The sequence below is a fragment of the Gekko japonicus genome, unplaced genomic scaffold (genome assembly GCF_001447785.1).
Source record: "Gekko japonicus isolate JY-2015 unplaced genomic scaffold, Gekko_japonicus_V1.1 scaffold1331, whole genome shotgun sequence".
In the NCBI taxonomy this organism is placed as follows: domain Eukaryota; kingdom Metazoa; phylum Chordata; class Lepidosauria; order Squamata; family Gekkonidae; genus Gekko; species Gekko japonicus.
This window is the reverse complement of record NW_015163128.1, coordinates 254,377-269,481: the sequence shown is the minus strand read 5'-3', so window position 1 is coordinate 269,481 and position 15,105 is coordinate 254,377. Positions and strand designations below refer to the sequence as shown.

Below are 15,105 nucleotides of genomic sequence, written 5' to 3'. Positions count from 1 at the left end.
GACTCCACCCTCCAAACCAGCCAGTTCCTCCTGGGGAACCATTGTTGCCAATCTCCAGGTGGGGGCTGGATATCACTCAGAATTACAACTGCTCTTCAGATGGCAAAGATCAATTTCTCTGGAGAAGACGGTAAGCTCTGTGTCATTATACCCTGCTGAGGTCACCACAGCAAATTGACGCTGAGTGCTCATTGTATTTATTCCTAGTACTCTATAAACATGCAACTAAAACACACTGGATTGCATATCCCTTGCTGCTTATGAACTGTAACATCCATATTTATTCTTTTAGAACATTTATATATCTTTCTTTTCTCCCAACTCAATCAGAATTCAAGGCCGTATGTTTAATACAGACATAACCATCTAATAAATGAATTAAAAACAGTTGATAGAGCCCATTTAAGCTACCCCATAAGCTTTTAAAATAACTGTCCTTTATGTCCTGGCTGGAAGGCCGCAAGGGTAGGTGCCTGCCTTACCCTTTCTGGGAGGCTGCTCCATAGCAACAGAAAAGGCTCATCACAGATCATATCCTTGGCCTAGAATACTTGCAGAAAGTGCTGTCCACTGCATGTCTTGCTGTCTAGTCTGATGGCATGTACTTTGGACCATGGTCTGAACTGCATGTTTGTGGGAGATCTGTGACCATATTTTTCAACCTATTTTTTAATGTTTAAACAAGGTAATCACAGGGAGCCTTTCTTTGTGTTGGAGTTGTGATGGGTGTAAAAGGTAACTTTGGCATCATTATTAGTAGTGGTATCACTGTTGTCTTTTGAAGTTATAATCTGAGGCCCTATTTCACAAGCCTTTACTTTGGGAGGCAATATCGGTGGCAGCTAAGGACATGGCCCTTTTCTGTTGCAGTGCCCATGTTATGGAAAGCCTTCCTGCTATTGCTCTGCCTGTTGCCAAACCTGATAGATTTTTGGCACCAGGCTAAATTTATTTTCCTGCACCTTCATTAATTATTTTTTGATTGGTTTCCTATTTGACGATACATTTTGTAGACTGAGATTCTAACATTTTTGACTAATTAAGTTTTCAGTGGCTTTTCTTTAGCTTTAACACAGCTACTTTTAAAAAAATGCTAGCTGTGCTTTTTGTAGTTTCTTTTAGATGGGTGGGAGTCACCCAGAACTGAATTTGGACAAGGTGTTATCCAAATATTTTAAATAAATGTAAGGGTTTCAGCGTTCTGCTCAATAGGGGATAGTATAAGGGTCCCTTGATTGTTGCACAGCCTAGAATTTCAGGCATACCAGCAAATCTGAAGGCCCGTGTGAACATGCCACCCCGACCTTGTTTGGGCCGCAAGCATATTTTAGCTCGCCCGTGGAGCCAAATGGACCCAGAGTGGCTTCAGATGGCTCTGTAGGAACCTATGCCCCCTGGTGGCTCATTGAATGAGCTAGTCGAGGATTGGCATGGTCGACTCTCGGCAGGCATCGACGAGATCGCTCCCCGACGCCCTCTGTGCCCTCGCTCTTAAGTGGGCTCTTTGGTTTACCCAGGAGCTGTGGCTGATGAAATGAGGGCTCAGACGACTAGAGAGATGGTGGCGGTGTGCCCACGACAAAGCAACAAGAGCATCTTATAGGACATTTATGAGAGCCTATGAGATGGCAGTCAAAGCCGCAGAGAGAGAGTTCTATGCGGCCATGATTGCGTCTGCAACCTTATGCCCGGCACAATTGTTTAGAAGAATTCCGTTGTTTACAGATCTGCCATATGGCAGACCAAATTTAGGGAATTAGATATCGGCTGTGAGGCTTTTATGAGCTATTTCGCAGATAAAGTCTTGTTGCTCCGCCGCAACCTCCCCGCCACAGTTGAGACAGTGAGCGAACTTGAGGCCCCATGCATGTCTTCTGGTCCCATTCTGGATTATTTCAGTCCACGCAGCCTTAAAGAAGTCGACAGACTGCTCTCAACGGTATGCCCAACCACGTGCAGCCTTATCCATGCCCTTTGTGACTTATAGCTGGTCATGAAGGGTTTCAAGGTGCCCTCAGGGATATTATCAACATGTCCTTCATTGAGGGACGGTTCCTGGGGGCACTCAAGGAAGCATTGGTCCACCCTTTCCTGAAAAAACCATCCTTGGACCCAGCCGAATTGGCTAACTATTGGCTGGTTTCAAATTTGCCCTATTTGGGCAAATTACTTGAGAAAGCGGTGGCAATTCAGTCGGAGAGCTTTATGGATGGCAGTTTATTTTATTTACTATTATATTTCTATCCTGCCCTCCCCGCGAACTTCCATGCTTGACCCTTTCTAGTCCAGCTGTCGGACTCCTGCAGCAATCAGAATCAGTGACTTGCTTCTTTAGAAGGAAAATTTATTGATCAGTATTGGCAGAATGTCACTACTTCAGGATCCGTGTTAAGACTAAAGTAAAAAGCTTGGGGTAGACAGATATACAGGGTTCAAAGGAGGGCACAGGGTGGCAGAGAGTCAGTCAGGGAAAGAAGCGGGGCCCTCCAAAATCTAAGGACCCCTCGTTCCCAGAGGATGATGTTACAGCTAGGAACCAAGGTCATACACATAAGCCATACAGATAAGGGAGCAGCAGCCAGACAGCAAGAAAGTGAAAGTTACATTCCAAGGAATCCCTTCCCCCTCCACATTAGCCTTTATGGCAGTGAGCTGACACCGGCTTCCGTCCGGGCCATGGGACTGAGACAGCTCTGGTCGCCCTCACAGACGACCTCCGGAGGCATCTAGATCGGGGTGGTACGGCAGTACTGTTGTTGTTGGACCTGTTGGCGGCGTTTGATATGGTTGACCATCAGTTACTGATCCACCACCTCGTCAACACTGGGATTCAGGTACTTGCCTTGCAATGGCTTGTCTCCTTCCTACAAGGTTGTGGACAGAGGGTGGCACTTGGGGAGCAGACGTCTCAGAGGTACCCGCTGGTGTGTGGGGTTCCCCAAGGGGCGATGCTATCCCCGATGTTATTTAACATCTACATGCGCCCCCTTGCCCAGATTGCCCGGAGGCATAGGCTAGGGTGTCACCAATACGCAGATGACACCCAGCTATATCTGTAGGTGGGCGGTCAGTCCAACTCTACCCCAGATGACCTGGACCGGGCGCTTCAGGACGTCACGGGCTGGCTTAGACTGAGTCGATTGAAATTGAATCTGATGAATACGGAGGTCCTGTGCCTGAGTCAGAGCGGAGGTAGGGATCCTATTACCGACCTTCAATGGGGCACTGTTGGTGCCAGCGTGGAGGGTCAGGAGTTTGGGAGTGCTCCTGGATGCCGATGCCGCCTTAACAATGGAGGCCCAGGTAGCAGCCACTGCCAAGGCAGCCTTTTTCCATCTACGGCTGATTAGGCAGTTGGTTCCCTTCCTCGAACGCAATGACCTGCCAATGGTGATCCATGCTATGGTCACCTTAAGATTGGACTACTGCAATGCTCTCTACATGGGGTTGCCCTTGTCCCAAATCCAGAAGCTGCAGCTGGTGCAAAATGCAGCAGCCAGGCTGTTGATGGGCCTCTCTATACGAGAGGACATCCGGCCTGTGCTGAAGGCACTGCACTGGCTGCCAATAGCATACCGGATTCGCTTCAAGGTGCTAGTTTTGACCTTTAAAGCCCTATATAGTCGGGGGCCAACCTACCTGAAGGACCGCCTTTCCCCATATATCCCCCAGAGAGCAGTGAAGTCAGGGTGACTCTCCTTGGCCCAAAAGTCACCAGATTGGCCGTTACCAGAACGAGGGCCTTCTCAGTGGAGGCTCCAAACTGGTGGAATGAGCTCCTGGAAGACATCATGGCCCTGCAGGACCTGTTACAGTTCCGCAGGGCCTGTAAAATGGAGCTCTTCCACCAGGCTTTTGATTAGGAGCCATCGCTGATGAATGAGCTCTCGACAAGTGGACTGTTACAGCCACCATGCTGCTGGCGTTCAGAACAACTTCGGACACCGCCCTAGCTTCATCGGACCACCTCATAAAAATTCGCCATCTGTACTCAACTGCACTTTATGTAATTTATTTGTGGTTTGAAATTTTATGATAGTATTTATTGTATTTTATTGTATTTTAAACTATTGTACCCCGCCTTGAGCCTGCCTGTGCAGGCATGACTAAGGGAACCTGGACCAAGGTTAGTTGCGGTTGACTCTGATCTCACCATGGCAGAGGGTCATGATCGTCCTCTCTTTTATATCACATTACAATTGGGTTGCCCCTAACCAGTTTCCAACCAGGCAGTAAGGGACAGTTTGAAGACTTCTGTCCTATGGTTCCTTGACATTTGCAGGATTTTCTGCCCTCTGGCTCTGCACTGTCATTCCATTTTCATTTTGGAACCGGTTACTATGAGTTACTATGGTTAGACAGTGTCATAGATGCAACAAACATGAACTTCAGAGGACGGCGGAAGACAGGAAGGCCTGGCGTGATCTGGTCCATGGGGTCGCGAAGAGTCAAGACTCGACTGAACAACAACAACAACAACTATGAGGAAAGAAGTGGGGGATTTCTAAATGTCAAATTAAGCAAAACCTTTAAAAGCCTTAAGGATTCCATGTACTGGGTACTAGGGATTTGCCTTCAGATATTTCCTGTGCAAATATATATCCAAAAAGCAGCATATTTGTAGTTTCTGTATTTATTTGGGTGTTCTAATGTTATCTGGGATTTTTCAGGATACCGGGAAAAATCCCAGAAATATTTGGGAGTAACTGGGAATATCAGGAGTCAGTGTTTTAAGGCTTCCAGAATATCCCCCCCCCCCTTTAATTTTACTGTGTCTTTGTCTTGCTGGGGCTTGGTCTCAGCTTGCCAGGTTGCTGTACCTTGGATTCTGTCCTCTGGAATAATACCAATTTTTTTTTTGAGGTCCACATCCCCACAGGGTACTGTAGTAGGCTATTAAAAAGTGGGACATCGGCAACTAATGGAAGTGAAAGAATACGCTTCCCTGCTCTGTTGCTGTTGATAATGTATGCGTGAAAAGATGGTCAATCCTTCATTCAAGCGGGTCCATCAGATTTTTCTTACTCTTCTGCCTCCCTGTGGAACCCTGCTTTGTGTTAGAAAAGGAGACAATCGCATTTAGTGGAAGTAATAATCTTTCTGTAACGGATTCCAGGCTTGAGATCAGCCTGCAAGACAAGTCATCTGCAGTCACATGACTAGCAGGGATGACGTAATCCTGACGCAGAACTCAGGGGAGGGTTCTAATGAAGAAGAAAAAAACTCTTGACAGTTGGAGTTTGGCAGTTGAGCCTGGCAGTTGGTTCTTAGGGAGTTGGTTCTGTGCCAGGGGACTGACAAGTCATGTTGGACATTGCTTAGCCCAAGAGCAGAGGAGATCTCTCTACAGATTCCCAGATTAAGGGAACCTGAGAAGAGCCAAATGTAGTTGTATACTACAGTGACAACCAGGGCTTTTTTTGTAGAAAAAGCCCAGCAGGAACTCATTCGCATAATAGGCCACACCCAATAGCAGAAACTCATTAGCATATTGGGCCACACCCCTGACAGTACCACTCATTAGCATATTAGGCCCCACCCACATGTTACCAGAAGTGTGGTCATCCAGCCACACCCACCTTTTGCTTCTTATTCTGTTTACCTTGTTTGTTGTCAAAACCCAGAGCTTTTTTTGTAGCAGGAACTTCTTTGCATGTTAGGCCACACACCCCTAATGTAGCCAATCCTAATGAGTTTCTGCTGTTGGGTGTGGCCTATTATGCTAATAAGTTCCTGCTGGGCGTGGCCAATTCAGGAGCCAGCCGGAACGCCGTTCCTGTGTGTTCGTGCCCAAAAATAGCCCTGGTGACAACTAAGGAGTCTTAAAAGAAAGATAAACTCCTTGTGGTGAAACAAAAGAGACACATTCATCTCACTAAGAGTTTGTACCCTGCTGGAAAGAGAGTCTGGTTTGGCGGATTTGGTGTGTGCCAAGAGTGTTTGTTGGACTGGTGAGAGTCCAATATCTAAACCAGGGCACAGTGGAGGTGTTTCCCTGTAAAGGGGGAGAATACCTGAGGAGTCCACCCAAAACCTGGTCGTCTAAAACAGCACAGGGGTTGAGTTGAGAGTGAAAGTGTGGTTTGTACTGTGACATCTGAATTGACTGTTTATAAAGGAACTAACTTAAAGCTGAATTATTCCATCTGAAACAACGTATCCACAAACCTAAGCTTCTTGTAAATATATATTCCCTGCCTGCCTATCCTTGTAAATAAAATCTTCAGTTGATTTTACTGTTCCAAATTGCATGTGCCTCAGTGTCTGACAGGATCTAAGTTAAACATTAAGCTCCATCCTATTAAAAAAAAGAAGAAAAAAGGCAGTGTTCATAAAAAGCCCCAGAGACAGTAAGTAGCTTAATCCGAGATAGAAGAAAAACTGTGTAATCCTGAGATACAGAGGCTGGCAGACAGTGTCAGTGGAAAATAAGCCTGCTCCAGCCTGTGAAAGGTTAAAAAAGACACCAAACCCCACATACTCAGGAATAAGGGAGTTCCTCACAGTGTCTGTCTCTCTCTTTAAAAAATAAAAAGCTCAGGCAGTACAGACAGTGAAGAAAGTACAGATTCTGAAGAAGAGGATGGAGCAAAGCAAGACTTGTTTGACTCAAGCAACAATACAGAAGACAAGATGGAAGTAGATTTAAATGAACGTAAGTTGCTTCTCACCTATAAAACACTGGATCCATGCCGTGGGCCATTGTCACCAGAAGTGAGAAAACACTTAACTTTTTTGTTGAGATTCTTATTAATGTCAGTGTTAATATAAGGGCCCACATTCTAATTTGTTCACCTGATCAGTGGTAAATCTGAACTTTTAAGTAAGGCTACTTTGGACTTGCATTTGTTTGGTTATTTTGGGATTAAATGGCTCTTTAAGCAACAGCATAGTCGTTATCTTGGATATAAAGTTGCAGGGGAAATCCTATGTACAAGCAAGAATGTGTGGCTAAAGCAGTGACTATTTAAACTAAGTGATATATGAGATTTATGATTCAGAGGTATTTAAGCATGTAGTCATGCCATAAAGCATCATATGGGTAAAATTCAGGCTGAAGCACAAATGTGGGAGAGCAATGACACTGGGTTCGCAGGGATCCAAAATCTTGTTTGCAAAATAGTCTTAGAAATATTTCAAGATGGAAATAATAATCCTCATATTGTATTTGTTAAATCAATGTATATGATCTTCGTTGTGGTCTCTATGCATCACACCTATGGGTTAAGGTACCTGCGCCAACTCCGATTTGTTAAACTTCTAACAAGCTCAAAAGGATCCGAAGCCCCGCCTCCGAGCATGCACAGGGACTTCAACCACGCATGCCCAGAGAGCGGGGCCCCAGTATCCCGCCAGTTCTCTTCTGACCACTGTGTTTTCTGTAGTTTTTTTTCTTTTCCCTTTGCTCACTTTTCTTCTCCCCTTTGTTAGTACTTCCATCTAAAAGGAAAAGTTAGGTTTTGTTGTTTTTTCTTCCCGACTTCAGTCGGACCCCACCTTTCCCCCGTTTTTCCTTCTGATTTGCCCTCCTTTCTATGGCAAATCAGTGGGGGATTTTCAAGCGTTGCACCCAGTGCGGGTACAAGCTAGCACCGCCTGATGGCCACTCCTTGTGTTTACTTTGTCTGGGTGAGGCACATAAGACAGACACTGTGCCAAGTTTTTGAACCAGACCTCTAAGAACAGAACGGCCAGAGTTCAAGTGGCTCTCCTGGAGTCTGCACTTCGGCCAAAGGTGATGACTTCTACTCCGACTGAGGTAACCCCGAAATCGATATCAGACGATTGGCTCCAATCGGCACCGACTGATTGGCATCGATCAACACCGAAAGACTGGCCTCAATCATCGGAAGCACTAGACAATGCCTCTTCCACTGGTGGGCCCTCAGCATCGAAGCCGCCAACACCGACTACTCTATTGGTGATGTCAACACCAGCATCCAAAAAAAAAGAAAGCTACCAGGAGCCATACTAAGGTGAAACACAAATTCCTTAAACCTGGCTCGAAGTCTACTTTGGTGAGTGCCACAATGAGCTCTGATACACAGGCCAATAGCCCCCTGCCTCGCTCTGTTTCAGCAGACCTGTCGGCAGTCCCAGAGATACCACCTATCATGCTACTAGACTCGCCAATTTGACGACTTGGTTCTCCGATGCACAGATCAGTACCGGGTGATCTACAGTTCTTGGGTTTGGACATGAAAGAGGTACCCTCTCATCAAATGACATCCCATCGGAGCTCCAAGGCCTCAGCTTCTGAATGCTCTTGATCCTGATCATTCATCAATGCCGGTCATCGACACCGACAGAGATCCAGGCTTAGGACTTTCCCGCCACAGCAGTTCTTCCCTGAGACGAAGGAACCGATCTCCTTGTGATTGCCTTCGCCATTCCACAGTCAACCATGATGGTGACATGGGACCAGAGACAGCTTCATTATCTCGGCGGGAGGGCAGGGTATAAATCAAATAAATAAATAAATCTATATAGTGCCTTCCTATTGGCTCCTGCGCTTTTATGGCTGAATCCGAGTAAGCTGATGGACTGGGACCAATGCTCGGGCATCTCTCACCGTGCCCGCTCTCCGGCATGAGACCATATGACACTAGCACCGGTATTGCCAAAGGCCCGCGAGAATCCATCTACACCGATGGCCACTCCCTCATAGAGGAAATTGAGACTGACTTCGCCGAGGCTGACAGCTCCGGTGCAACCACAGCCAGTGATACCACCACCACTCCTGATGCAAGTTAATCCACCTCCATATGCATTGTCAGGAAAGGAAGAGTCATCTCACTCCACTGGGAGTGAATCGGACGAGGAGAGCTCCAGCATGCCAGCTATCCCTTCAGTTCCCTCTTCTAGTCAACAGGTTGCTGAAGACCTTCCTATCTCCCCTTCGGAGGATCTCCACTCTTATGGGGACTTAATCAAGTGGATGGCCCATTCACTGGGCATTGCTATCACTCAGCCTCAACTTCAAGTCACTGATGCCCTATTTGATATCATCCAACTTGATACCTCGACAGTGATTACTCTCCTTACTCCCTTGTCCACTCCTGTCTCTACCAGAAGGTTGGACCACATGTATAACATCCAAGAAGCAGGAGCGGAATTCCTCTGTTACCACCCTAAACCTAATTCTATGGTGGTCACCCTCTCTTGTAAGAATAAAAAACCCGCATTCTACCCCATCCAAAAAGGAGAGTAAAAAGCTGGATGTGTTTGGCTGTCGCTTTTAGTCCGCCGGCACTCTGGGCGGGAAGATGTCAAACTATGTCACTTGTATGGGGCACTATGAATATTCTCTATGGGAGCAGATGTCATCTCTCCTTGCACTCCTCCCTGAACAACATCGTGATGAAGCCAAGATGATACAGGAGGGCATGATACTGGCAAAACAGGTAATCAACTCTGCGAAGCACACCTTGGATACCTGCTCCAAGACTATGTTGTCTGCCATGGCCCTCCACCATCACTCCTGGCTTCGTACCACATCTCTTCAGTGTGATACCTGAGCGTTTATCAAGGATCTGCCCTTTGATGGACAAGGTCTCTTCCACTCCACCACTGACTCCATTCTACAAGATATGGATTAGAGTCTCAAAACGTCATGGAGCCTGGGAGTTTTCCCCTCATACCAGTCTCAAAGGTCTAAGACATCGTCCCAGAACAATAGGAGGCCATATAATAGACAGTCCCCAGATGACTCCTGGAAATCTAGGCACTCTCACTCCTCATCCAGATCCACTTACTCCCAGAAGCTCTAACCCTCATGGAACTAGGGGTTTAGATGGCCACAATCGGACTTACAAGATGCTTACTTCCACCTCGACATCTTCCCTCCTCACACATGGTTTCTCTGCTTTCCTATCTGGGAGGACCATTACCAGTATACAGCCCTGCCATTTGGTCTTTCGACTGCACCCACAAAGACAATGGTGGTGGTGGCAGCTCACATAAGACTTCAGGGGGTGATGGTGTTCCCCTTTATAGATGATTGGCTCTTGGTAGCAAGGTCCGAAAGCCTTTTGTTGGGCAATGTACAGCTTACCCTAAATGTCCTTTGAAGACTGGGACTTCGTGTCAACCACAAAACATCGTGTCTGACCCCTTCTCAATGGTTGAATTTCATAGGAGCAACCATCAATTGTACCATAGGCAGTGTGTTTTTCCCCAGTTAACGCACTCACACTTTGGTATCCTTGACGCACTCCCTCCGGTTATCGCCCATGGTCTCCGCTCTCGATGTTCAAAGGTTGCTGGGGCTCATGGCAGCTACAACGGGAGTCTTGCCCTTGGCAAAATTTCATATGCGCCCCTTGCAACTTTGATTTGTCCGGACTTTCATACCCTCCAGACATCCTCAGTCCAAGCATCTTATAATACCAACAGACATGAAGGATTCTCTAATGTGGTGAGAAAACATTCCCAATCTTCTAACAGGGGCTCTTTTCCATCCACTGACACCTACCATAATGGTAACCACAGACACCTTGTTGTGGGGCTGGGGGGGTGCATCTCAATGGCCTTTGTGTGGGGCCCCCATGGGAATCACACATGAGGGGATCCCACATCAACTTTTTAGAGCTCCTGATGATCCAATACACCCTTCAGTCCTTCCTACCGATGATTGAGAAAAGGACAGTGACAATTCTGATGGACAATACTACGGCACTGGCTTATATAAACAGGCAAGGCCCGCCAACTATGTTGCTTGGCTCTCACTCTTTGGGACTGGTGTCTTGGCCACGAGATCTGGATATCAGCAACCCATCTTCCGAGTGCACAGAACCACTGGGTGGATGCACTCAGCAGGGGCGCAATGCAGTTACATGAATGGGAGCTGAACTGGAGATACCTGTGACCCATATTTCAACAATAGGGCCAACCACAGATAGATGTTTTTGCAACGCGATGAAACTCCAGATGTGCCCAGTTCTGCTGCAGGGGGGGAACGGACCATCTTTCTCTGAGGGACAGTCTCATGATCCCTTGGAACGGGAGGTCGCTGTTCCTTTTCCCACCGATCCCTCTCCTCACAAGGGTGCTGGACAAGATACTGCGACACAGGCTGGATTGCATTCTTGTGACTCCTTGGTGGCCGAGGCAAACATGGCTTCTGCTGCTCCTACACCTCTCCAACAAGACTTTTCTGCATTTCCCACGTGCAACAGATTTGCTTCTGTGGAGGGTCAGGTACTATATTACAGTGTGCCCCACCTTAAACATAACAGCTTGGAGTCTTTCCAGTAGAGTAGCAATGATCCTTTTGAATAGCAGAAAGCTTTCCACCCACCCTTCTTACAGATACAAATGCTCCAAGTTCCTTGCCTTTCTCCAACCCTATGAGGGGAATCCTACCTCAGTTGGAATCCCTTGCATTTTTTATTTCATTCTCTCTCTTGCTGATGCCGGACTCAGCCATTCTTCGCTCAGAGTATTTGGCCGCTATCTCAGCTTTTCACACAAGACTGGACAATGCTTCAGTCTTTGCCCATCCCGACTCTAAGAGATTTTTGAGGGGTCTACTGCATCTCTACCCCCACTCAAATTGCCAGCCCAGGCTTGGGATTTGCCCACTGTACTGTGCAGACTCACCTGCAAGCCCTTTGAATCCATGGCTACATGTGAGTTGAAATTTTTATCATGGAAAATGGCATTTCTACTGGCAGTCACATCAGCTGGTAAAGTTAGTGACCTGTTAGCTTTCAGGCATGATGCTCCATATCTGAGTTTCTTGGCAGATGGTGTGACATTGACACCAGATATTACTTTCCTACCAAAAGTGGTCTACAAGTTCGACTTGCATAGGCAAGTCATTCTACCCGATTTTTATTCAAACCCTACATCTGACGTTGAGTGCCTGTGGCATACGCTGGATGTTAAGAGGGTACTCTTATTCTATTTGGACAGAACATGCAGGATTCACAAAGACCCTCATCTGTTTCTGTCCTACACTATGCATTCTCTACGTCAAAAGTTCTCAACTCAGAGACTATCTAAACGATTGTCAAGGCCATTAAACTTTGTTATCTCTTAGATAAGAGGCTGTTGCCTGTTCAGCCTAGGACTCACTCTACACGTGTGATATTGACTTCCACGGCCTTTCTCAAGGGGGTGCCCCTTCAAGACATCTGCCAAGCAGCTTCGTGGGCCACTCCGAACACGTTCATCGAACATTACACTGTGAATGTGCATGCATGACATTCTCACATGGGCTGATCGATCCTGCAATCTTTGGTCTCCTGAGATGCTGCAAGCACCCTCCTCCAGGTAGGCCTAAGCTTGCATAGGTGTGATGCATAGAGACCACAATGAAGATAAACAGGTTGCTTACCTGTAACTGATGATCGAGTGGTCATCTATGCATTCACACTTTGCCCCCCTTCCCCACCGCTGTCAGCCTGTTTAGGTTCATTCCTTGTTGGGGTTGGCAGTGGTCAGAAGGAAGTGGTGGGATACTGGGGCCCCACCCTCTGGGCATGTGTGGTTGGAGTCCCTGCGCATGCTCGGAGGCGGGGCTCCAGATCCTTTTGCGCATGTTAGAAGTTTCCCGAAGCAGAGTCGGCGCAGGCGCCTTAACCCATAGGTGTGAATGCATAGGTGGCCACTCGAAGATCATCAGTTACAGGTAAACAACCTGTTTTTCTGTAATGAGGTTTGTTCTGTTGATGAGCATGTTCTGTTTGTTCTTGTTCTTCAGAGGAACAATAGGAGTACAAAAGTTGGTGATGGTGTAAGTAAGTTCTGCACTTTCATCAGTCAGAATGGAGGAGTAGCTCAGTCTCTAGTAGGGGTGTGCAGTCAGATACTGCTGACCTGAACAGATGCCCTGTGTTCTGGGGGATCGGATTGGGATGGCAGTATCTGATACTGCTGCTGCCCCCAGACACAATTCTGGTTATATTACCATTCCTGATATTACTGGCATCCAGAATCCTGTCAGGGAAGGAGTGGCTAAGGAGGAGGGAGTGCTCCCCCCAGCTGGTTCATGGTGCACTTGCTCTTTAAATTTTAAAAGGGCCTCTGCTCTCAATTGGGAGGCCAGGTCTACTCCCATTGAAAGTAATGGCCCTTTAAAATTTAAAGGCCCTGTGCCCATTTATGCATGTGGGGGTCTCTAAACAGGTGGTAGACCTGGCCTTCAGAGGGCGATTAGTTCCTAGGGGAAATTACAGAGGTCTGCCACCCATTATTTAAAGTACCACCCATTTGTTGGTGGGGCATGGGCCTTTTACATTTTAAAGGGGCATTATTTCCTAAGGAATAGACCTGGCCTACAGAGTTCCAAGGCCAGGTCTACCCCATAGGAAATAGTGGCTCTTTAAAATTTAAAGGGCTCATGCAGTCAATCAGCTGGAGGCCTTTCCTCCATTTTAATTTTGCATGAGGGAGTCAAGAATGGCATAGTTAACATCAAATATTGGGAGTACTTTTCCAGTGTTTCTGGAAAAACTTTCAAATATGACAATAATCCTGATATTTAACAGTAAGCATGCCCTTGTTAACTTCACAGTGCAGAATTAAAATTATAAATTGCCTTCAAAAGGCAAATTTATCTCACAGTGCTCCCACTGTAAGACAGCCTGCAGAGAGTTGAAGATTTTGTTGATGATCAAAGTCTCCCTCTTGATCTTAATTTTAAAAATCAAAGGCCTTTCGCAAATTAATTTTATGGTTTCTGCTTTAGAGACTGTCTATTTAGATGACTGTTTTATAGCATTATAAATGTGCCAATCTTTCTAGCACCTAATTGGTCAGCTAACTTTGATGTTCCTATGGAAACCACACATGGCAGCAATCTGGATTCTGTTGGGTCTGATGTATGGAGCACAGAAGAACCTGTACCAGCAAAAGAAACTGGATGGGCTTCCTTTTCAGAGTTCACATCTTCTCTAAGGTAAGAAAGTACTACGCTGCTGAAAAAACTGTTAACTGAATTAAAGAAAAGGCCAAGATATGAAGGATGTATATGCTTTTGTCTGATAATGTTAAATTGTGGCTTTGCTTTGAAACTATTAAGAACATAAGAACATAAGAGGTGCCAATGTTGGATCAGGCCAAAGGCCCATCCAGTCCAAAACTCAGTGGCCAGAAATACCAGTGCCATCAGGAGGTCCACCAGTGGGGCCAGGACATTAGAAGCCCTCCCACTGTTGACCCCCCCAAGCACCAAGATGACAGAGCATCACTTGCCCCAGAGTCCCTATCTATACCTTGTGGCTAATAGCCACTGATGGACCTCTGCTCCATATGCTTATCTAATTCCCTTTTGACGCCGTCCATTCCTGTGGCAGTGAATTCCAAGTGTTAATCACTCTTTGGGTGAAGAAGTACTTCCTTTTATCCGTTCTAACCCGACCGCTCAGCAATTTCATGGAGTGCCCACGAGTTCTTGTATTGTGAGAAAGGGAGAAAAGTACCTCTTTCTCTACCTGCTCTTTCCCATGCATAATCTTATAAACCTCAATCATGTTTTATTACAGTTGAGGTGACATGGCTTGTGATAATTAGGCCCTTAAACAATCTTTGTTCTTCAGATGAACAATAGAAAATTACACCACCACACTTTTTTTTGGGTTGGGGGCTTCTGGCTTCAGTTCTGTGTAGAATCTTTCAAGATCCAAAACAGAGCAAGTAGCACCAAGCCAGGCACCAGAATTTTATAGCCTTCTTGTTACCTGTTGTGACAGACTGCACTTTTTAAAAGCAAACATTTGAAGGACTCTGAAGGGTTAATTCTTCACAGAAACAGAGCCTTGAGTGACAGGCTACTCTAAGCAATCTGATTGGTTAGCATTAGCTGAGCAGAGACTTTAGAGCAGAATGTTGAGGAGAATTCATTTGTAATTTAGCAGTTTAACACAGACAGAACTGGGGAAAGTTGGCAAAGATGAGTGGGTAGTTAGATGAAGACTCCCATTCAGGCCAAAGAAAAGGGATACATCTTTTAGTAAGAGGAGAATTTCTTTACCAGTCAAACAGGGAGTTAGCTCTGAAGAGTGAAGAGACCCCTGGTCTGGTATGGTTAGAAACTGCCTTTAAAGACCTTAGGAGTCAGTTAAAAACTCAAGATGAGTACTGGTGTTTCAAGAGAAGGGT

At 46.2% G+C, this 15,105-nt stretch overlaps 1 protein-coding gene across 3 annotated transcripts in view; it reads left to right on the top strand.

Moving 5' to 3' along the window:
* Positions 1–15,105, top strand: part of PPP6R3 (protein phosphatase 6 regulatory subunit 3) — a 93,625-nt gene that overhangs the window by 61,252 nt on the left and 17,268 nt on the right. For all 3 annotated transcript variants that reach the window (XM_015406926.1, XM_015406925.1, XM_015406924.1), the window contains exons 17-18: positions 6,537–6,655; positions 13,750–13,903. In XM_015406926.1, the coding sequence (XP_015262412.1) occupies positions 6,537–6,655; positions 13,750–13,903 (273 nt within the window). The remainder of the gene's footprint in view (positions 1–6,536; positions 6,656–13,749; positions 13,904–15,105) is intronic.